Source organism: Thermobia domestica, chromosome 3, assembly GCF_964235325.1.
Source record: "Thermobia domestica chromosome 3, izTheDome1.hap1.1, whole genome shotgun sequence".
NCBI classification, from domain to species: Eukaryota; Metazoa; Arthropoda; class Insecta; order Zygentoma; family Lepismatidae; genus Thermobia; species Thermobia domestica.
This window is the reverse complement of record NC_137456.1, coordinates 322,071,108-322,097,282: the sequence shown is the minus strand read 5'-3', so window position 1 is coordinate 322,097,282 and position 26,175 is coordinate 322,071,108. Positions and strand designations below refer to the sequence as shown.

General features: G+C 33.2%; 1 protein-coding gene across 5 annotated transcripts in view; it reads right to left on the bottom strand.

Moving 5' to 3' along the window:
* Positions 1-2,834: 2,834 nt before the first annotated feature.
* Positions 2,835-26,175, bottom strand: part of Arfip (ADP ribosylation factor interacting protein arfaptin) — a 113,569-nt gene continuing 90,228 nt past the window's right edge. For all 5 annotated transcript variants that reach the window (XM_081752621.1, XM_081752619.1, XM_081752618.1 and 2 more), the window contains exons 6-7: positions 22,970-23,144; positions 2,835-18,876 (exon numbers count right to left, since the gene is read on the bottom strand). In XM_081752621.1, coding sequence (XP_081608747.1) covers positions 18,724-18,876; positions 22,970-23,144 — 328 coding nt within the window. In that variant the 3' untranslated portion in view covers positions 2,835-18,723. The remainder of the gene's footprint in view (positions 18,877-22,969; positions 23,145-26,175) is intronic.

Here is a 26,175-nt window from a genome sequence, read left to right as displayed (position 1 = left end):
TGTATTTATTTCCAGCAAGAATTCTGGATAGCAATAAATCATGAGGCGCTATTAAAGGTTAGTTCGACTCCCACTAGAATACAGCAGGACCGTATTTAGGTAAGTGCTATTCTGTGCTCGAGCACAAGGCGGCAGGATTTAGGGGGTAATATTTAAAAGTAGCAACCCATAGAGTCCCGCGCAAGCGCGAGAAAATATGTCAATGTGTTTAATTCGCTCTAATTACAGTAGTTACTAAAGAAACGCAAATTTTGTTGAAAAATAAAGTAAGCCTTTACAACAGTGGACACGGAATGCTTCGTCGAGACCAACACCATGGTCCCTTGTGCTCGTCCCGACTGAGTTTTGTTGCAGTTAATACCTATTCCATTGTTGTATAAACTGTAAGGTGTGCTGCAAGTGTCCTTGAGTTTCTGCTAAGTTTTTCTTTTTATTAAACATACAACACATTGTCATCAAAGTAACTGAAAAGCGTAACGTGTTGTTGGAGCGTGAGATGGAACTCCAACATATGGAGATTCAATAGTGGACCAAGACACGATTCCTGGGTTATCCTTGGGACATAATCCGAGAATATGAGACTCTCCTAGAATATTTGACGGTTATTTGTCGTTTTATCGGCCAATTATGCATATATTGTATGAAATTTAAAGATATGCGAGCTGTATGTTGATAAACCAGACGGTCCAGGAGTACATTGTCATAGGCTGTCAAAATCCATTTTTAAAGCTTCAATATATTGACATTGCTGGTACGCCTGCCAGACATCCAATAAGAATGTGGCAAGAACATCAATAGTTGACATACCCTTCCTAGCTCCAATGACGGAGGGGAAGACATATTATAGTATTCTATTTACCATTACATTTGCGCAGTAAAATTTTCCCCAACAGCCTGTTGATGCATAATTGGACCTCTAATTGGTGGTATTTCCAGGCTGCCAGAACATGGCCAATTTTCCAGATTTTTGAAAAGTATGAAGCAGACTGATGTAGCCTTGTAAAGAAGGCTCCTTAAGATACTGGAAAGTGGTATGGCAATGCAGACCCGTATCCAACGAGGGGGGGGGGCAATGTTTGCTGTCCCCCCTAAAATTTTCACGGTAGGCTTCCAAATGAACTATAATATGGTTGGGTCGGGTCCCTCCTAACTTCACCCCCCCCTAAACATTGGGGCTGGCTACCGGCCTGTGGCAATGTTCAGGAGCAGTCGATCGTTCAGTACAGAGAATTTCGTGGAATTCAATGTCATGTGGTTTCCAGGGCAGGGGACGAGTGAGGGATGGTAAGCAGGGGAACCAAGGATTCTCTAGAAGATATCACAGTAGGCGCAGTGAAATTGGTACGAAATTCGTTCACCAGGGGGAGGTGGGATCAGCCGTGGAAGGATAGACACAAGGATGCTCAGGAGTCCATCCAATCTAAGTGATCAAGCGTCTCCAAAAAAAATCTTTTTTTTTTTTTTCATGAATGTTTATCCTATATCAGGGTACTTCAAAACCACGATCATTGGATTTTTATAACATCCCTTGGCGACGCAGCGGCTGCCGCCATTTTGCGTTTTCTCAATTTCAGGCGTTTACGTTGCTTTGAGTATCTCAGAATGTTTTTGTCCTACCAAATTAAAAATTGCTGGACATCTCCAACTTGTGTAGAGCTACAACTTTGATCACTTAACATTTTTGCCCAAAACCACTTGAAAGGGGTGAAATCAAGGCCTACAAAAGCAATATTTTTGGACATTGAAGACATACTTTGGAAGATGAAACAAGTGACGTAGAGGTCTGAATTTATGTGTGCATCAGTGAACATTCAGTCGCTGTAAACACTGACTGGGGAATGTAGATCAAACGAAAGGACAACAGTCTCCTGAATGAGTCGACAGTTAAAACAAGAATAAACAGGATTGAATATCATTGATATAGCAAACAACAAGAGGAATGAGTACTTCCGGACTTTTTTCAAGTCTGCATTTTGACTTTTCTCGCTTTCAGTTGATAGTGGCATTCTTCACCAGTGCTGCTGTGGGTGTGATAAGGCAGTGAGTCACAACTAGAGGAAAGAAAGAGTTCCCGATTTGAACATTATAATCCCCAGAGTAAACTTTTTATATTCGGGTCTCCTGCAATAAGCCACGGCGCCTGGATCAGTACCATCTGAAGGCTGACTTTTCTTCACACTAACGAGAAAAAAAAAAAAAAAAAAAAAAAAAAAAGAAAGAAAGAAAAAAAAACCTCCCGATGTCACCTACAAAAATTCACAATACTACACAATGAACTGCATTGCACTATGGCAGACGCATAACTACTATAGTAAATTTGCGCAAGAAAGAAAATCTTTAAAATACAGCAAGCTTCTTTTTCAGATACACTATTGGAGGTACTATGCACGACGGTCAACTTTTAACCGGCAATTTATGCTGAATAGAAGGGTTCTTTGCATAGGAAAATTATTAAAATACTAAAACAATTATATTTTATTGTAATATTTTTTTTATTAAAACACAAAATGGCATATATTAACATTCTTCCAAGCTGTGTACTTCCTTATTTCACATTATCTTTTAAAAAATCTTGTTTTCATTGACTGAGATGGAAAAAAAATTAAGTACAGAATTCTTTGTACATATAAATGCATATTATTTTGCAACGTAATTCATGCGTAAAATAAACCATTACCGACGTATTATTTTATTCTATTATTACATCGTAAATTACAAAGAATGCTGTTTTCTTTACTTCAAAAACTTCGTTCTTAAATTAATGACTAGAGATACTTTTTCGATTACTTTTTCATTTGGTAGAACCTAATTTTTTAAAAGGCCAGAGAGTTGAATTGTGTAAATAATTAGCACAGACAAAAGTTTCTCCAGGAACTCTATATTGTACTTTATATCCACTTATCTGACATCTCTTCCCCAAAACTTTTGACCATGACTGTATAAAAAAAACGAACGTATATTTCATGGCATGTTTGTATTGAGACTGGAACCTTAGAAGCAAAGCAAACATGAGATTTCACAAAATACTTGATTCTACCACTTACAATTGTAAAAAAAATAAAAATAATTCGCGTGTTATTTTCTCACCATTAACCACTGAATACTGTTTGGATTTACATACATTGTATACAAAAATAAAATCAGACATGTGATGTTTATATGAGACGTTTCCTACATAAGATTTTCGCTCTTTTGCTTTCAATTAAGGCAAATTAACAAACCTTGAATTTGTCACAGTATTACGGCATGCGGAATTCGCCAGAAAGTTTCTTAAAAATACACAGGAAAACTACAGTTGTTTAATGGTACGTAAATGCTACGACGTCACAAGTTAAAAGCAACAGTACGTTTTGCCTACACATACATTTACAAGTAAATTGTGTTTTTATTAAAAGGAATTGTAAGAATTGCAAATATTCATAGGAATTATACAAGCAAATTTGAATTCAGTCTGTAAGTTTCGAGTTATTGAAAAGGAACACAATTACACGCTAGAACTCTACTTTCGTTCACAGATTCCAAACCATTTTAGATCCTTGGTTGAGTCTTAAGGCACCGATTATAATTTTAGCAATATTTAGTAATTATTTTATTTAAAAATATCGCGGCACACCGAGAAAACCTTTGCTTTGTTTAATGGATCAAAGTAAATATGGAATTGATCGCTCCTTTAAATTGCTATGGGTAAATCCTGTGCTATTTCCAATAATAATAATAATAAATAAACATTTTAACCTTTTATCCAATAATATTAGTTGGATCGTTAAGGTTGTGTACTGACGCCAATTTTAAAACTTATCTGGTTGTACTGTGCGGGAAAGGAAAGCAACATGTTTGATATGCAGATACAGAAGGGTGAAAACGCAAATTAAGTTGGATTGCAAATAGTAAGCAGAGAGAACAATATTGTTTTATCTGAGAATGTTCTGCCTGAAGGTAGCTTTTAGCCTAATATCCTAAGATTGCTTGCTGAAGCCTACTATGTCAACACAGTAGAAGTAGAGATGTCAGTTCCTTTTCTCTGTCATATAGGAAAAAAAAAACAGAGGATATACAATGTCCTAGACTTGAAGAGAGACGCGGAAAGAAACAAGAAAGTTAATGTGCGGTATTAAAGAGTGTAACTTATGGAAAGACGAAGAGGCCAACAGGGAGCTGTGATGCATGGAAGATTTTCAGTTCGCGACAGAGAACTTGTCAGTGTTAGCACAATATTTCCAATGACGATAATAACTGAAAAAAATAAAATGAATTTGCTAGATGGAAATAATTTTTACCACTAATACCTACATGGCAAAGATTGTTGAATATTTATAAGTGTAAGCATGGCAAGAATTATTTAGGCAAGAATTTGGAAGAAATCATATACTTATTAAAAGAGAAGACTTTTTAATTATGTGATGTGAGATTGAAATACAATATAAATGTAAGTTACTTGTTGGACATTATTACAAATTCAACTCTCTGTACCTTTTTGTCTACGAAAGTTTATTTTTAAAAGTGCATAGTTAGATTTAACGTTCTTAAAAGAGTATTTCAAGATTACTATACAGCATAATCAACTGAAATTGAAAAATAAATAAATAAATAAAAACTGCATTCACTGTTACACTTCTGTAACTAAGTAAACTGAGGAGGAAACATTACAATACAGTAAATACAAAATACCGGTAATTTTTTTCTCGTACATACAGAACGACCATTAAGATTAGTGTAAAGGGACAAGTTTTGCCGATAGATGTCATTACAGTCTTCGTATCTCTCCCATGTATTTTTTTACCATTCACGAAAATTTACAATTTCTCTTACAAATTTCAACTTTTTTTTTTTTTTTTTTTTTTTTTTTTTTTTAAGAGAAGGGACTTTATAACCCATTAAAGTTTCAGTTACCTCCCTTACGGGAGATTTATATAAAGGAAGTCCCGGCCTTAGAGCCCTGTGGACTGTTTCACTAGTGTTGTTTTCAATGAAAATTGTTTGAAATAAAATTATGTATTAAGATGACTCGTGCCAAAATGGCCGAATTAGCCCGTTTTAATTATAATGGTTTTTTACACTGTTATTGTAATAAGAAAGGATAAGCGGCGCATGAACATATTGAAATTGAATAACAGTATATAAAAATTGTAACAAAAAAATTGTCAAAAATATTAAAATGTAAATACTAAAAATTGTATAAAAACTGAGAGCAAAGCTCCCCAATACTTATTGTTTACAGCGTCATCTCTAAACCTATTAAAGGGAACAATCCGTGTCGATTTTTTATTTAAATTTTCTTTATTGTTGAAAGAGTTCTATTGCTAAAAGTTTGGATATCTTTTTTAACAATGAAGAAAATGCTAAATAAAAAATCGGCACGGATTATTGCCTTGGATAGATTATGAAGTTCCTTTTTTTAAAATTTGAAGTCTGTAGGTTGAAATTTGTAAGAGAAATAGTGAATTTTCCTGAAAGATAAAAATTCATGGGAGAGATGTAGTGCCATCTATCGGCAAAACTTGTCCCTTTAAACCAACCTTTAAACAATGGTGTTTCTTGGTATTCATGTTGTATTACAGTGACTCTTAACAAAATTACACAAGAATATATATATATTTATTTCAAAATGTTCCTCATCTAATTTACGTTAAGCTGAATCCAGAAGGCACATTACACTAATTTTCCAAATAAAAGTATATAAACCAGAATTATTTAACATACCGTTCATAAGCACTTACATAGGTACAAGTTTTACACGCTTACCCATGAGAAAAATGAGTCGAGAAGATTTTGACCATAGCTAGACAAATCATATATTAAGGAATTTTAATGGATTTATTTTTATTCTAAAGTTACATATCGAACAGACAGAGCTTTTAATGTTAATAAAATTTTCTATATTCTCTGTTATAAAAGTAAAGTCCCATTTTCTTCCTGGGTAAGCGATATATGTATTACTGAATCCTGTAAGGTTTAGGCGAAAAAAAAAAAAAAAAAAAAAATGAAGTAAATACATTGCATATAGCGAGCTAAAAACGATACAATTTTAAATTAGAAATGACTACTCGTTTATTCTTGCCTACTGAACTTCTATGGAAACCGTCTATCTCCTTCTGAAGAAAAGAGCATGAGTTTGCTTCAAGATTTATAGTTTATTCAATATTTATAGTGTCTCGTAAATGTTATTTTTATTTGTTGTACATCTGTCATTTATGTATGTTAGTCATTGTTACAGGGGCCATTACCACGTGTATGTGAAATTTAAAATTTTTACAAATCTGACAAACGATAAAAGCAATTTGTTTAACTTACACATTTTTAAATATAAATCAATTAACTAGGTACTGGAAGTAATCAATTGATTTTATTGTAGCTTATTACTATTTTTTTTTGTCTATTTCTCGAAAATGATTATTATCCTAACTAATATAATAAACTTTGATTTACTTATTCATTACTCAATGTTTATCATTAGTAAAGGTGTAGAAAAAATTCACTAAAATCTACGATATATATGTGAGAGTTTTTCTGTATGGTAATGCTACAAAAATAACAGAATAAGTGGTCTGGTGGCTTGGCTGCTAACGCTAAATTACTTCAAAGTTCGTCAGAAGTATTTTTTTTTCTTTCTTTATTTTTCATTCCTTTTTTCTTGAACAAATACTGTTAACAACGTGTCTTATGCAGAGTCATTCTGACGCACGATTAATGCCATTCTAAAGAGTTCAAGTAACATGTTTCCTGGAGTAGTCAGGCCTTTAGTATGACGCTAATCATACCTCAAAACGACTCTGCATAAGGCGGAATATGTTTAACAGGTTAAGTGCCACTTACATCGCAACAAAAACACCCCCTATGACCAGAATGTATATTCTTCATCTCTGGGTTTTGTATGTCCTTTAAAGTAGTAACTTGATCATTTTAGGTAATTATGTATTATTAGTAGTATGTAAAATTGATACTTTCTTGTGGTGATACGTTAGTCTCACGCGGCCCCAGATAGAACGAAGCCCGGAATAGGATTAGTCCCGGCGTGAGACCAACATGTTACCACACACCGGATTTTCTCGGGACGAGTTTAGTATAGCGGCAGCTTCTGCACGCTTTGTTGTATTTTTACTAAACGTGATTGTTGTCTCGCCTCAGCTTTGATTGACTTGAATAATACATTAGACCTTTGAGTAACGGGGAAAGCATGATCTATTTTTTGCCACTTTAGCTAGAGCCATGTGAAACCACGTTGGACTCACAATTCTAGAGGCCGTGGCTGTTTCTTGTACTACCAGACCGACAGTTATACACTGCAATAGGGTTTAATGTAAAATGTGAAATCAGTGAGCTACCACAGGCCATAAGCTAACAAGAGGTTGTGTGAGACCAATCTGGCACCACGTGGCCGTAACAAAATATTTTACGTGAGACCAACGGCGTCTCATGCGGTACTTAACCTGTTAGGTCACTTTGTTTTCTGTGTCACACGTTTCTAAATTTAAGATTCTCTTTAATTTAGCGAGTTAAAAAGAGAACTGAATGTCTTAACCACCAGACTCTCTGAGATAATTATACAATTTACAATACAAGTGAGCACTTTACTTATAATCTCAAGACTGTAAGAATCATTAAATTATCTTCCTTATGTGGGTGTTATTATGAACAAAATGACTATTATGGAAACTCTAAACCTTACAGTCAGCGATAAAAATTCTTTCTGTTTCGTAAAATTTATTTTGTGAATAACGGTGGTTTGGCTGAAACATTCTTTTCTTTTTATTTATTTACTGAAAACTATACTCAAATTGTCCTTCCATTCTGAAGTTATTTACGAAATTTATTTCATCAAACGGAAAGAACATTTGTCGTTGACTGTACAAGTGTTAAGGAGTTGATAATGACCCAGCATAACAACATTAATCAACTGAAAACTGAAGAAATTCGGTCCTTTTGTATGCCTTTAAGTTGTAAAATTTTGAAAGAGACGAGAGCACAATTTTAGCACAGAGACGAGAGTTTTAAAGCGAAAGCTGTCTACAAAGCCTTTAAAATTGACATTAAAAAAACTTTTCTATGGTTTGAAAGAGGCTTCACAGTGAATGGAATACAGTATATTCCCGACTTAACAGAATAAAGTCCGTTGGAAGGTGGTTAGGTGATGTCGCGAGTTTATTAACTATAAACATTTTGAATTACTTTTTCTCTTCATATTGTATTATAAAATAATATTGTATTTATTCTTTATTAACAGCTATTTAAGTGCTAAGCGAATTTTAAATGATGACCATTTCAGGCTTACAACACCGTTTTACATGATTACACTAAAAAAACTGAGCAGATGAGTGTCCACGACGTAAAAATTACATCAACTTTAGTCGACACACAGCCTTCCAAGTGGATTACAAATCAATTGACAGGGTGTGTTAGTATTTAAAAATTAAGAACCACATGAATTATAAATAAGAACTACATTAAACATATTTTTGCAGAGCAAATGAAATTAGTTCCGAAATAATCCGCTAAGTCGAGAATTACTCTACTCATTGTTTTGTTTTCTATTATCCTGTAAATGTATCTACTATCACAGAAGATCAAGGGACCAATCGGAACTACTCAACTTTTAGTTTTCATAATCAAAATAGGAAGTAATACTGATTGTGTTTAGGCAAAAAATAAAGTACAATTAGCAGAAGCTTAGTATAGCTTGAAATACTATATCACAAATGCTTGCGGGTATTGAATATACATAGGTATATGTATGAACAGAAAAGCGAGAAAAAGGCATACATGTACGCCTCTAGTATATAATAATGCATATATCGTACACATTTATTTAAGAATATTGAAAAAGAAAACAAAAACAAAGCTTAATAAATTTAACAAAGGAAAAAAAAAGCTTATATATACTGGTATACTTATCACTCAAAATCTTTTGGACTGTTTATAATTATAAACTAACTGAAACAACCCATATACTTTCTTTTGTATATATTTGGTACATTGTTTCATATCCAGAACTAACTCATGGCACTATACATAAAACCTGCACTCCTAAAATATCATTGGCACCAGTTCAACAAAAATAATAAAAGTTACATTTTAGAAAGTGCTCAGCGAGAAGTATCTATGATGCCTAGGAACTAACTTCTTTCTACACTTTTTTTTTTTTTTTTTTTTACTTATTAATCAAAAATATCCAGATGCGACTTGATGTTCGAATGCAATAAGAAATACTCTAAAAACTTTTTAAAACAGTAAATTAATCTCTTTTTTTCAATTCAAAAGGCTGAGTCATGTACCACTTTCGCTAGTAGTCGTTATATTCTGTCAATTAAAGACCAATTACTGTTAGTAATTTATCAGTTGTAGATTGTTGGCACAAAAACACATTCTACCCATGTTTCTGCATGCTATTATTGTATACGAAGTGCTGAAAAAAAAAAAAAAAAGACCAAATCATGGCCATAGATTCATTACCATATTTATCCGACTATAAGATAACCTCCTTTATTTTGAAGAGGCTTCTCCAGAACTTTCTTATTTCTAACAAATTCAGAATAATCAAAATTACAAATTGTTTTATTGATACCTTGAACAAAGAGTTGAGAAAAAAAAAAAAAGACTCATAAAATGCTTCGTGTGGAGTATTGTACTGTATGGGTCAAACATGGGCATTACGCAACAATGATGAAAAACGACTGGAAGCTTTCGAAATGTGGGTGTGGAGAAGAATGGAGCGAATTAGCTGTACCGAGCGGAAAACTAATGAGTGTTAGAAATGGTAGGGGAGAAAAGAACAACCTTAGATATTATTAAGAAAAGGAAGAGAAACTCCTTGGGACATTGGCTAAGAAGGAACTGTATCATGAGGAACTTGCTAGAGCAGCGTTTCCCAACCGGTGTACCGTGAATGGGCCGCTGGTGTGCCGCGAGGAATCGGAACAAAATTATTAATTTTATAGCAATCAAATTGCAAAACGAAGAGGAAAATGTATATTTGTATTTCACATTACTATGAACCTCTACTATGAATCTACAATTTTAAGTTTCATACCGGGTTACTGTTCTGCATTTCTAATGTTGAAAAAAGTATTTGTTATCATTGTTATGATCATTATTGCTTCTTTATTGTTGCAGACTATTTCGTAACTTTTAAATTTAAAATATCATTCAATACTCTCGACGAATTACCTACATTTGTTTCAAAAGTAAAAGAGATTTGTTTGTTCGTTCGTTATTTAGTGATCTTCCTTCTTAGTATAAGGTTGCATACAGTTTTTGAAAAGAAAGCGTATTTTTAAAAACCTGAGCCCAATATTTCATTGCAATTGTTTTCTATTCTAAAATTAGAATAAAAAATAAGCATAATGATTTACTACGAGCAAAACAAGTGATAGAGCTTTCTACTCTGCGAAGAGATCAATAATCACAGAAAAAATACCACTGTATTTTATATTTACAAATAATAATATCTATAAGTGTGCCGCGAGAATCCAAGAAACGCCCGTAGTGTGCCGCAAGTTGAAAAAGGTTCGGAAACGCTGTGCTAGAGGGTATGGTGGTAGGAAAGATAGGAAGGGAGAGATTACAATTGATGGGCGATATTAAAACAGAAAAATCGCAACTGAATACGAAGAGGTTAGTCAAAAACCGTGGAGAATGGAAACTTTTCTGTTGCGGAAGTGACCTGCCAATGAGGGCAGAATACCTATGATTATTGTTATTACTAATACAAAATATAAAAGTCAGTATTACCTGTTGTAAAGTTAAGCCACTTATTGGTTACCTAAATTATTGTAATTAAAGAACAAGTGCCGGTAAAATAAGATACCATAAATAAAAACAAATACGGTGGTTTACGGTACATACACATTCGTTTTACTTTAACATTTTTTTACCATATTTAAAAACAGAACAATGGGGTGTATTTTAACGTTCGGTTTCTCCACAACGAAAAAGCACTGACCTCACCTATCAAAGCTTAATTTGCAAATATAAGACCCCACATTTTTCGAATGACAAATTTGAAAAAAAAAAAAAAAAAATCGTCTTATAGTCGGGTAAATATGGCATATCAAGTAAAACAGAAAAGAGTTAAGGAAAAGTTTGTTTAGGAGCTAGGGGCGTAAAAAAATTGATTGACAACGAAAGATGAACTAACAGTTATTAACGTTGGTTGCTATGTAGTGTGTTAAATAAATTGCCACAGGAACAGTTAGCGATGCAAAAGGGATTTCTTTTTTTTTTTCCTGAGAACGCAAGAAATAGTTCCTTCTCAATTCTCCTTTCATGACTATTTGTGAAGCGAACTTTCAATCATCTACTTATATTCAAATAACGAGAGCTTTGTGTGATGTAAAGTATGACTTTTTTTTTTTTACAAGATTTTTTTAAAGTATATCAGAGAGTTGACACGAAAAATGAATATACTCACTGAAAGTATCATAACGATAAAACACTTAAAACTTGCACTAACAATAATTAAGCAAACTCCGAACAAATGGACTAGTTTGAATCCAGGTTTGAGCAACAAGCAGAGAACCATCTTTACGTCCAAGAAAACTAAAAGGTTTTTTTAAAAAAAAGTATACAAGGGTATATTATTTTACTAGCTACTGAATCTTTATAAATGAACGCGTGAAAATCACACGTTTACACGATTTGAAGAATTACATATAAGGGAATTCGATATATAAAGTATCTCGAAGCATCAAATAGAGATTTTCACACTAGAAGCGTTATTATCAGCCAGTAATTGCAAATCGGAATACACTTCAATTGTACTTTTTTAATGTTTGGAGAATACAGGAAAATCTGGTCTTCAGTTGACTGAATAGTCCCTCCCATGAACTGCTAACAAACCAACTGTCTATTTTTACAAGTACATTTGCCGTGAATACATACTCATTAAATATACACATATATAATCTAGCATTTCTAACTACGCAGGATATAGGTAAACAAATAAGTCTTGGTTCTAAAATGTACATTAATCTTTCCATTTCTCCCGTTCATAACAGGAATTCTAAAATAATAATAATTAACAATATGACATTATCGCAAACATTGCACTAGCAAAAGTTTAGCTATTAAAAAATAAAGTGTTCTAGAACTGCGGTGCAAATTTATGAAGTACTTTATATACTGTACGTACGAATATTATCGAGGCACTGCCCGTTCACTAAGTTCCTTGCTTGATATCGGACCAAAGTAAATATATAAAAATCTGAATGTTGATAAGCTACGAAGAGCGTCACATTTTTAAGCAGAAAAAAAGTATTTTAATGTTAATTTAACATAAGGAACTGATCCTTTACAAATATTATATGTATTGATTTCTTCTGTATCTCAAACTAAACACACTGAAAGCATTATTAGAAGCATAATTCATATGAGAAAAGATAGTTCTTATTAAGATTATAAACGCTTAACTGGCGCATAATTATTGTTGTTAGTAACTTCTGAATGAATTGATCGTTTAAAAACCTGTTTTTTCTTTGTTCTCTACAGTAGTGTTTCTTCAAACTGCCCAGTCATGAAATTATTTTACAGGTTTGACGTGTTAAGAGCTATAGTAACGGTTCATGCACCCCAACTTCATGCCGTGCTAAATCTTGTGGAAGGAATGATCCAAATCAAAGAGGGTATGATATTCTTAACATAGACATTTCTTTCATAATTATTTAGAATTACAGTTATAGAGGTGTATTACCATTCGGAAAATATGTACAGGGCAAATTCTTATTATGTTTGGTTTAGAAGTAATGTTACTTGCTTCCTTCACTGGAGTTCAATCTATGTGTTTATTCATAGAGTTTAGTGAAAGCGAAAACAATCCGTTATACAACGCTATTCGGACAATTATGTACAGCTTTCAAGTATTTCACAGAGAATTACTATCTAGATTGTATTACTGTGGAACTAACTATACGTCTCAAATAGTATTATTCTGAAAAGAAAAATGTTATAATTTTAGATTTTGTAAACACGTTTTTAAAAATACTGATTTTATTCCATCGCCGCGATCAGTTGCTTTGCTTCTAAACAACGTCATTTGTATGATAATTCTGTAAAATATTTGAAGCCTGTATCATTATTGACCAAATAACCGTTGTTCTGGATTATCTGTGGTAAAAGCTATTTTGATCCTGTATTACTTCACAGTTCACATGAAAGCTGTCGACACACGGATTTTACTTACCTTTATTCATCTCTGCATTACAAAGAAAATTGTATGGAAATAGTTCTTAACTGACAGTGGCACATATATTTTAATATACCACTTGTTTGACGTGGAAGACAATTAAAAAAAAATCTATAGTTTTAAAATAATACTTCTGCCAATCCTCAAACATCAAACAGCTGAAAATCACCGTCATTGAGAATCTAATTCAGGATGCCATGGAGCTGAAACGAGTGCGTCTTATACTGGAATCGTAATACGGCATAGGGCGAAACTCGAGCTAGACGCATGTTTAAAGGAATCTTCAATAGTTGGGGCTGGACACATCTACCAATCACCGTTAGTGAAACTCGAACTTGAAACTTCCAAAAATATAAAGTATGAGAACTGTTCACTACGCTGTTTCAATTAATCCCTGACGAAGTTCTAAACAGGACAGCAGAAATGTAAGATAACTGAACAAACTTTAATGTAACGAAGAAAATGAAATGGTTCTTATTTCATAAATAGATCTTCCTCAATGTTGACGATAGGTGAATTAGTAATCGACATTATGAATGTCCTACATAGCGAAAGGATACCTATAATTTTCAACAATACTTTATCATTATTTTATGAAAAGTGTATTAAACTTTCGTAAAAACTGATTTGCAGTACATCTACTGACGGATATTGCAATTGGTACAAACGTAGATCTAACTGCAAAAAGACAAAAATTCCATGTAGACTAAGGCAGGATATCTTAATTAATACGGTAGGGTCAGAATGACTGACCTTATTTATTAATCAATTTATTAAGAAATTTTAACACTTAAAAATAGTTTCACATAGCTTTGACTAAAATAAATAAATAAATAAGTAAATAAATAAATAAATAAAATAAAATATTAAACTGCATGAAATGCATGCTAAGTAATGTTTTGATCCAATATCACACTAGTTCAGGGTAAATACATAATACTACCAATAGAAATACAGTTTTGCAGGTCTTTATTACGAAAAATTCCAGTTTAAGAGGAACCTAAAAGTAACACAGAGCAGTTCAAAATTTAGTATTGCTAAATATTTAGATTAAGGGCGGAATTACTGCGTTAAGCCACGCTGCAATGAACCTTGGGCAACTTCTTTTGAGAATCTTAAAACAGGAAAATCACGATTTCATAGTAGTGGCAGGCAACTGTCCAAATGAACTTATCAAAGATGACTCATCAATTTGAGAGAGTTAGGGTCAAAGATGGCCGAAATATTATTATGACTTATTTTACAGTCACCATTTAAATTTTTTACGACAATTTCATTATTTTTTAAAATTTTAAATTAAACGGTAAGTTGCTCCAGAAAAAAAAAAGTTTTAATTCATTACAACAACATTAAATTTAATGAAAAAGTTTCCCAGTTAAACCTAGCATTCATGGTACTCACAATAATTTGACAATGTTTCGAAGCGTTGTTGACTTCTTCAGCAGATGACAGGATAGAAGTAAACACAGTACAATATCAAAAACAAACAAGAATAAAGCCTACAGAAAAAGAAATCTCCTTATAAATAGTTTAGTCAATGGTACCAACTCTATTTATTGTGCACCAAATTTTATTCTTGTGCAAAATTGCCACGTTTTGATCTCTGTACGTATACCGAATTTTCCGAATAAATTCACAACTGTGATCCATTCTTGTTTATGTCAGCTGAGTTTAATTTAATAACAGATTTGAACCAATGGCGTGTAATTAAAATGGTTTTAATTTGGCGATACCAAGCGAAGGCTTTCGATATGGGCAAAAATTCAAATAAAGACCGAATAAAGCTATTTTTCCGTTTTTTAAAAGTTTTTATTTATTTCCTTCATGGTACTCTTACCTATGTTATCAGAAGTAATACTAGTAGTTATGGTTCCTTGGAATTATGGCTTGACATCACTCGCGTTAGCATTCTCGGATGATTCATTGACTACTTTTCTTTCTCCTGAGTTGTCATTCTTCTCGGTTCTGGATGGTGACACGGTTTCTGTTATATAAGCTACATAACCAACAAAGAATAGTGCAACACCATAAACAAATGCTAATTTTGGACAAAGAAAGAGGAGCTTATAAAACGCTAAAATTTATGTTCATTCATTTCTAAAGGTAAGCTTTGTCATTGCAATCGTAATTTCGTATCCTCAGACATTCTTCTCACATCAGCTTATGCATTACATCTCACTACCTTTAAATCGAATATTCTTGGGTGCCCTCTTCGTTTGTTCCCCACGATTTTGTCTTCAAAGATATTTTGTGTGAAGACACCATATCTGTATAGATGTCCAACTACAGCTCATAAACTTCCTGCAAAGCCACATCATCAGTTGCTTTAAGTTTAGCATTTTCCTTCTTTCCTAAGAGTCCGTTTAGCATTCGCGATGTTAATATAATTTTTAAGCAGATTTTGAGAAATTTCGTCCAAGTGTCAATATTAATATGATTATTAAGAAAGTGATTTTCTTTGTTTTCACATTATCCAAGAAGCAAAACTCTTCTACTTCCTCTAACTTCTCTGTTGGTCTCCTTTCCATCTTTTTGTTTCTCTACAATCAATGTGTGTGTGTGTTTAAATCTACGTGTTTAGTAGAATTTTGTTACTAAAATACGCGAATCTTCAAATTTGCAGAGTTGTATCCTCTGAGGTCAATCTTCCAACTTGGGTTTATATGACACAAAACAAGAAGGCTCACTACGAAAGAGGAGGAGGGGGATACGGAAACCCTCAGCATAGTTCTTGTGGCTGGTCCCTCATCACTGGTTCTGACTCTATATGCGTGGCACGTTGAAATATGATCAGGAAATTTTACGTTCTGTTCTTATAAAGAGTGTATGACATATATGGCACATTGGGCAAAATATATGCATGTTTCAACGTGTCGTTAGTAATTCTTTATTGTACTCGGTACACAAGCTTACGGGGTGAATTATTTGACAAATACCGTATCAATCTATCTCAGATTTACGCGAAACTTAAAAAGCAATCTGAGGATGCGTTGAGACTTCCAACTATCTCAGTCTAGGGCAGTGGTTTCCAACCTTGTTTATCTGGCGCTCTCTTCGTAAACCTTGCATACTTCACGTCCCCTCCCTCGTCCTTTGTACGACGAAGACAAAACGTCAAACAAGTAGTGCCTGTGAATTTTACTTACGGTAAATTGTAAGTGGTAATTACAACTGCTGTTTTCTTCACGACTTCATGGTTTATCTTATTGTCAGTAGCTTGCACCTCATTGCTTGCTCTTTACGCCCCCAGGTTCATACCTATCGATCAATGATGATGATCCATAAAGATCGAATAACTGTTCTTATATAAATTGCTGGAAAACTTGAAATAAGTAGTGAAAGTGCAGAAACGATAATGAATAATTACTCATAGTTGTTATAAGATGCATATTGAATAACTCAAATAAAGAATATATGTCTTCCTTTGTATCCGGTGAATTAAAAATTGTTTTAAACGGTTTCCAGATTCCCTGACATCTTTATCAATAAGTTCTATTCGTTGGTAAACTGATAACAAATGGACTTTCACGAACAGGAAGAATATATATCAATTTTTAAGTAACGGCAAGTCTGTCAAGTTTGTAACGTATTTTTTCAAGAGGTCAAATTCAACACAGTCTGAGAAATGAGGATTTTAACATTTACTTTAGACGAGTTCCCAAGAAGGCGGGAACCACCATTCATATGCTACCAGAATAGCAGCTAATAGAAGTCATTGATATAGATATGCCAACGAATATCGAAACAGATTAAAAGAATTTTTAATTCCTCGAATACAAGGTAAGATGTCTTTTCTTTGAATTATTGAAAGTTCATCTTAAATTTAGATAAGTGGATGCTAGGTGCTTGGAAGCTTGAGCACATAAAAAGGTTAGTGGCAGTCAGAACTCCTGCAGCGACATGGAAAGGACAGAGACCCTGTGGACTCTATCATAACCAGTGCACTAGTTCACCCCAAAAGGAAGTTTTAGAGAAAAACTTTAGTTCCTATGAGATCGCTGTCGAATGAGACAACATGCAGACGAAAGATTTCTACCCTTTTGGAATAAGAATCTTCCTCAACGACAGAGAAAGTGCACTGTAGTAGCAGATCACATAAAGAAGTGTATAAGTGATTTCATTGTATTCAATAAATACTGTGTGGCATAATCATTTCTGTTCGCATTTGAATATCACCGTATTTTCCTATGTCACGCCTATTTTTCACACCGAAAAAGACAGTGATAACCAAGAAGTTACTACAGCTCTTAACAAACTGCCCTACAAACAGTACTAAGATACAAAACAATTCTTAAGAACAACAAAACTTTATTGAACTAATTAACCGTTTCACTAAGTCCTGCAGTTTGAGTAAAAAATACATATTTATATAAACTGCAAGTAGCTTTACAACATGTTGGTACATGTTTTAGGTTATGGCAACTACATACGCTAAACAAAAAATACACTGAGCACTTAAGGAGATCAAATACCATCATGGTGCCTATGATTTTTTTTTTAATTGTAAAAACTACACAATATTATCTTATCTACATGAACTTCAACAGCTAAATGTTTTTTTTTTCTTTCTTTCTTACTTCAAAAATCAAATACACAAACATTAAATTAACACAATTAATACTTTATCTCTTTCTATATATATATATATACCGATATATGTACAAATACTTCTTTTTCAATTATAATAATTTTATACAACAGATCATTTATGAAACCGTTATTTCTTCGATTATATTTATCTCAAACAAGTTGAATATTGAAAACTATCTCACAATTTCATTTCTTGGTTCATTCTAAAAAGGAAATCAACGTTTTACTTACGTGTATTAAGTGTTACCTTAATAAACAAAGCACTAGATTGGAATGCACTAATGGAATTCGAATTTAGTACAATATATAATATATATATATTTATTTTATTTTTCTTCCTCCCCTTCGGAACATGACTATAAATTCATTATATATTTTCATACCAGCGTCGAGGGGCAAGTCTTTATAGAACATCACAGACTCCAAAAGCAAGACAGACTCTGAAGAATTAATTGAAAAGCTACGAAATATTTCTTGCATTTCTCAGACTATTACTTCTTTTACTAATAATCATCTTCATATTTCAAGTAATGATTCGTTTTTTTGCCTTTTCAATATATTTATATATTTTATATACAATATACCATATAACCGAAAAAAAGCACTGACAAGTATTGTGTCCTTCCCCCCTTCCTTCCCCTCAATCGCTTTCATTTTTTCTTTACTTTCAAGAATCGAACCGGAAACTTGGGTCGTTTTCCACACATCTTATACTGATTCTACTTACACAGACACACACAAAAGCACTATAGAATATACTTCAAACCTTTTTTTATTATTATTTTTTATCCCTGTTCTGTCAGAAACTGTGATGAGAAAAAAACGAAAAAAAAAAATATATCCCTTTGAGGATATACTGACGCGAAAACAAGAGACAACTGATACATCACCTGCTGTGCATCAAATGCAAAAAGACATGAAATGCCACAACACCCACTGGTACTGAAGTGGTGCAGTCATTATTGTTCCAGCCACGACGGGGAGCTAGAATTTGGAGATTTTACTTTGATATTAAACTGCTTTAGAGTCGCCTCCAATGCTTGTTGGTTCCCAGAAAAATAGGCTGATACTGCATTGTGAAACAGCAGCAACTGTTTATGCATCACTTTTATCTAAAACAATTTCAGAGGGTGAATTAATATTCAAGAAATATAACAATAAAATATTTTTCATGTAATAATTAAAACTAATCTGGACAGTGTTCCTATATGCGTTAATGTTACCTGTAAAACATAACTCTGATCCTAAATCATAACATTCTAAAACATAAATCTCATACTTTCTACAGCAGAACTAAAATTACAATAGGAAATGTAATGGAAAGGATCTGGTGATGCAGCAAGAAAATTGTTGCTGACGACGTTTCCAGCGCAGAAGGAAATAAGACAGTTAAAGGAACAAATACAGAGGCATAAGGTAAGTCAGTTTTATTATGAATAGTGTACCCTACAGCCTCTATCAGTAGATAAGAAAAGTACGATGGCCGTTCGGAAAGAAACCTCTGTTTGGTTAAGAAAGAAACACTGAAGTAAACACAAAGAATTTATTATATACATCTGAAAACTGCTTCTTTGCTCTATTTTTGAACATAATTTCCATAAACATTCAAACACTAGCTTACAAATTCCATCAGCATAAAAATCTTCCGCCTGTGTCTTGAGCTCATAATCACTAAAGCGCTGAGATCCACGCCACTTCTTCATATGAATGAAGAGATGATAATAAGGCCAAATCTGGGATGAGCAACTTTTTCATCAATTTTCTGAACGAGTTAATCAGTGACCACTGATGGCCTGCCACTCCTCTCTTCTCATGAATATTTGTCCACTTTTAAATGAACGAACCCATTCACGAACAACTTCTTCACCCATCACCCTTGGTCCATACACACACAAAGTCCCCGATAAATAGATCCTACAGAATATCGTTTTGCCATAAGAAAAGGTATAACAGCTCGTACCTTCGCACTTGGCGGGTTTTTCTATTGCAGCACACATTTTGAGACGCTACAGAACTGGAACTAGTGATCAGACAACCTTCACTCTACCACGGCTGGATGCAGACTGATCTACAGCGCACGTCGGTGCAAAAATGATAGCGTTGCCCCCACTACTTCACGCACAGTGACCAATCGGAAGTTAACTTTCCGAACGTGCCTCGTAGTTTAAAAAATTTAGTTTGGATTCGGTTTAGAATAAAATAAATAAATAAATAAATAAATAAAATGAAGTATACTCTAAATTTTCTTATAGTTTTGAGAAGTGAGGTTATCTATTTTTCTCTCGGAAGGTTTATAGAAAAGGAGGAATCTTATCACATATCGAGTTTAGCAACTGCAATATTGCCAGATATTGAATTAAGCTGACACGCAAATCTTCACGTACGCATAAAGCTGAATTCACATTAATTTTTTATTTACTTTCTTTTCCAGAAAACATCTAAATTATTAATACATTTGTGTAAACTTTTCCTAATTTGAATTTTAATTCTATAACCAACAAAAGAAGTTATTCACAGTTACCTATAAATTGATTCCAATTCCGATGTGCAAATTGGACAAAGATTTAAAGTCAGTAATTAGCATTTAAACTGTGCACCGTACAGCATATGAGAACTGCGCTGTGAGAGTTTTAAAGACGTAGATTTCGCTTCAGTTGTGGAAAGTGATCCATTTCACTTCTATTCACAGAAAGGATAAAGAATTAAAATTAATAATAATCCTATAAACTGTGCAACGCATGTTTTCCAAGAAGCAAATTTTCTTATAGTTTTGAGAAGTGAGGTTATCTATTTTTCTCTCAGAAGGTTTATAGAAAAGGAGGAATTTTATCACATGTCGACTTTAGCAACTGCAATATTGCCAGATATTATTGACAATAGTATTACCGAATACTGAAACAGGCTGATTGGAGTACAAAAGTTGGTGATACAAGCTAAGACTCTTCATATTTATATATGTGTCGAAGTTATAAGTTATGGACATTTGTTAAAAAATTTCTCTTAATAATTAGTATTGCGACTGCTGATGAGTATGAAACAAAGATAGGCAATAATTTGTAAGATATACTTTTACGTGCAAGTGGTTGTCGTATAACTTGTTAAGGGAGAACGTCTCAACTGGAACTGCGACAGTAACTATTCTTATTTATTCTCCATCATGACTATATCATATTCGAAGAGTACACTACAAATTCTGCGTTAGATCTACGCAACTGTCTAAAACCAAACATTATCTCACACATAACTTCAGATATATTTACTTCATTATGCTTCCAAATCTCCAAATAGCGTTTCCATTATTAAAAGTGCATAAAACTGATTCATACCTACATATTACCTAATTTGAGATATCAATTCCAAATCCATAAGATAACACAATAGCTCCTAATTTACCAATCTATCCTGCTACACATACAATTTAACATGATCTGTTCGCACAGAATATAACCTAACAACACATAATCAAAATATAAACATCTGCTATTATTTCGTAACAATAATTCTGTATTATTAAAACCTCATTCCCAACAATTATCTCATTATCAATCACAAAATATCATTGTACTTACCAGTCGCGTTTACTTTTCGTAACAACTATATTTCGAAGCTATACGAGCTATCATCAATTTTATATATATATTAAAAAACGAAATAAATTTAAAATATAAACATGCAGAGTTTTTCCACAAAATCCACTTCACAAGGTTTTTCTAAGATGTTGGTGTGGCTCTTTTGGAACTATATCTATACGTGAGGCAGATTCATGTTTGTTTACCTTTTAGTTCTAATTCATTTCCCTTTTTATTCCTTTAAAAATCTGTGATTATGGACGTTGTGTAGGTTCGAAACGCGTCATGCAACGTGCAATTGTACAATCCTGTACTATTTCATATCCTGTAACTCGCTAAGATATTTCAATATTGTGCTATGATTTATTTAAATTGCCTCAATCTATATTTAGAGACGTTCATACACCTAATCTAGTATGATTTAAATGTATTTCCCTCAATACGCGATTTGTATCCATGAAAATGTTTAGTATTGCTGGATCCCACGTGTGGTTTCAAGTACTGTGATACACTCGAAATAATCATGTAATTACATTTTTTGTTTTCTCTGTGTTCTTCAATTCTTATTTTGGTCGTAGGTTAATCAAATAAGATTTGTTTTTAGCAATTATTAGGCAATCAATGACGTACAAAGTTTGCCAATTAAAGCTCACTCCAGGACTGTTGGTAATACTCTGTAACTGCTGACAGAAAATTGTTTATGATGTGAGATTAATGCTGATATTTTTCTTCCGAACGACGCATGAGAGCAAATGACCCCTCCTAAACATCGGTCACCTAAGACACTCTGGTTCCCATTGTCATGGATTCTTACATGAAACAACTCTTGTCCTCAGTCAGCAGTGATTGTGCCACAGTTCTTGTGGGATTCTCAAGTTTACCAATCCTTCTTATTCCCCAGATTTAGTCCTTGCAGACTTCTTCCTATTCCTCAAACCCATACCGGAACTGAAGAGACAGCATTTCACGACTGTTTGTAATATCCGGAATTACTGTATGTACACTTATGCCCAAAATTATTGTCGCATGTCTACAAAAATGTTGTTCTAGGAATATAATTTGCTAACGAATTTCGCCCGGTATTTCTTATAATGTTAGTATGTGTATAATCGACAAAGACATGTGGCAAATTTCATGTCAAAAGAGCAGTAAATAAGAACAATAAAACGAAAATAAAACTTTCTTGTTCATTTTGCAACATTTTGTTTTACTCATTCTAATTTTCGTATTTATAATTCTTTTCTTACGAAATTTACCACAAATATACATTTCCCGACTATACACATAGTATCAGTATTAAAAGTACCCTGCAAAATCATTATCAAATTATATTCTTACAAAAAGACAGTGATAGATACGCGACAATCATTTTGGACATGAGTGTACATTTGAATTTTGAGTTCCAATTTTTGGTGTCAAAATCTATTCACTGCCTATTTTTGGGAATATTGACACTATTTCGATTTAAAATATCGAGAAAACTTAGTGGGACGTTTCTACTTTATCGCTAAATAATCACGCGATAATCTGTTGCTTTAAATTTAACAGACTTTACTTTTTACAATACCACAATCATACTGCAAGTTAACAGAATTGTTCCTTATCTAAATAGCAAATAACTGAAACTGGTACCTACCCTATTTTCATCCAAGAATTTCAGCTTAATAGAAACATCGGAACGTAACCTCTCGAAGTTTGACTTATGGACTTCATAGTTATTTTGCGCCTCTTCTAGTCGAGCCGCATTTGCTTCATTTCTTGGTGCTTGCGCTAGGATTTCTAGATCAGTTCGGTAAGCATCATACTCTATCCTAGAAACAACAAAAATAAATACAAATGTTAACCATTTTAAAATTCTTGATTTAGTCACTGATACATAAATAACTGTTATCATTAGTCTGATCTTTTAATGCATTAAATTACATTGTACGTAGGTTTCCACGTATTACTTCGTTAAGAAGGATTTGCTACAATTTATGATGGAATCATGTGTTTAACCACCATTACAGAGGATTATGACGTAAAATAGACGTACAGTCAAAAAATAAAATACATTTATATTGTGGTTATATACTACTTTATTCACTTTAATACATCTTCATACGTATTAATTGTATTTCAATAAAACTAAGCGAATACATGATATAGAACATGTATTATATTGTGAGATAGCTTTTGCGCAGGTAAATTATCAGCAGCTAAGAAAAATTGTTTAATCGAAGTGATGATTATTTTTTTTCCATTTATTAAAGCTGACCGAGTGGACAGGGCTAATAGTTACCGTTTTTGCTTCACAATTCTTACTTTTCGAATTAAAACCCTGCGCAGGTTACTCTAAGCTTTTTCTAGTCTTTCTTTACACAGCGAATATAGAAATACTATAAAATGTTAAAGTTTCCATATAGTTTGTACGCACACATATAATTAATTATAAAAAAAAAAAAAAAAAAAAAAAAAAAAAAAAAAAAAAAAAAAAAGTACTTTTAGTGCATATTGTTTTTTTCTTTCCTGAATCCTACATAGAGCCTCTTCGAAACTGAAAGATCCATTTACGGATCGTATTCTATTATCTATATATTAAAATGCTAGGTTTATATATTTGTGGCCAGTTGTTTTGACAATATCTCGGAAACCACAAGCTCTAGAAAGATGCCGTTTTCACGGATCGATTGCAAATTTTATGTAGATTGTTCAGACCTAATTGAATATTTAAAAAAAAAATGGTAGTTATTTCTTTATTACAATTTTTTAGGACTACACTGGAAATACAGAAATTTTGAAAAGCATCATATCCTACAAGTTATACATTCCAACGCAATACATTTGTGTACGGGGTTAGTGTATCCGACGTTTGTTTCATGGCCAAATTATAATGAAAAACGAAGGTTAACCACTTCTCCAGGCTAAGATGAATCTTTATTGTTTGGAGTGTTCTGCCCAATGAACACTATATATCAGTGACATAATTGATTGTGTGTGTAATGCATTTGCTTATTATATACTGCATGCAAGAAGAAAGAATGAATGAATGATTGGGGGGATTAATGGGGACGTCAGCAACGAGGCTATATGTCCCCGTCACGAGCAAGAAGAAAGAAAACATGATGATACATGAATTAGAAACTCCAAATGAAAGTAGGCTCAAATCTTTCAAGCGGTGCGATATTGAAAAAAAATAATCGAAAAAACTTCTCCTTTATGGTGCCCCTTGGCTATTTTTATCAAGATGTCTTTCACTTGTGTCTATAAAGGGACATGTACAGATGTTAGGAATGACAAGGAGATTCATGCTCATATGTGAATGATGCACTCTGTAGAGAGGGTAAGTTTAGGTAGTCTAATTATTAAACTGCTAAGTTCTTATGTTTGTGGCCAATCTTTTGACAATGATATCTCGGAAACCACAAGCTCTAGAAAGATACCGTTTTCACCGATCGACTGCAAATTTTGTGTAGATTGTTTAGCTCTAATTGAATATCTAAAGAAAGTCGTTATTTCTTTATTACATTTTTTAGGACTACACTGGAAGTACGGAAATTTTGAAAAGTAAAGCACCATATCCTACGAGTTATACATTCCAATACCACATATTTGTGTACGGGATTAGTATATCTCACAGGCGTTTGTTTCATGGCCAAATGCTAATGAAAAACGAAGGATAACCATCTCTCCAGTCTAAGATGCTCCTTTATTATTTGGTGTGTTTTGTCCAATGAACATCACATATGATATGACTGACATTATAATTAATTGTGTGTGTAATGTATTTGCTTATTACATACTGTATGCAAGAATAATACTGATCACATATGAATTAGAATCTCCAACCGGAAATAGGCTCAAATCTTGAAAATGGTGCAAGATTTTGAAAAAATAATTGAAAATATCTCCCTTTATGATACCTCTTACCGATTTTTATCAAGATGTCCTTTACATGTGTTGTTGAGGGACATACAGATGCTATGAGGAATGACAAGGAGATTCATGCTTATATGTGAATGATGCGCTGTTAAAAAGCGCAAGTTCAGCTTGTAATTTTTTTTTTTAAAAAAGGCCTACGATTATGCCCTTTAGGCTAAAGGAGACGAATGATTAGTAAGTGAATAATTGTGAAGTTAAACTGTTGTGCTCTCCTACTGGGAACGAATCCGGGACCACATGCACCAATGGCAAACGCGCTAGCCACTAGACCAGCGCGGAAGGCTCGTATTCTAGGGAATTTTTCGTATCTAAAAGTATCTAGATAGAATTGGGAGTTGGCAACACTAACACAAATATGCTGGATTTTATTGGTGTTTGATAGTGTCAACAAGCACAATGTTAAAAAAGAAATTAATCAAGTTATTATCCCTTAAATACGATAAATTCAGATAACAACAGGACAACAAAAGAATTCTTAAGGTATTGGTATATATATTTAACATAAAACCCGATGTCGAAAAGAGAATCAAGGTATGTAAATTAATCACTCAAACCATCACTTAAATCCCTACTTCGCTACCTTTCTGGTGGTATTTAAATAATGCCTTTTTATTAAAGCTTGTATTTAACGTATAAAGAAAACTCCATAGAGGGTACAACAATGCAGAATTTTTTAATATTCTTAATTTAGCTTGTGCGTGTTCGGAATTCTCTCTATTTAAATGCCTAGTGCGCACTTGAAATTTCCAGCTTGAAAGGTTTATATATATATAAGAGAGACTGATAAAGATTTCAGACAGTAGTGAAATCGAAATTGATTCACAAAAGAAGAAAAAATGAACACTTACAGGTAATTCTTTCATTTTGTTATGTAGAAATCATCACGGGTATTCTGCCATTATTGGCAGGTCATTTGCCGCA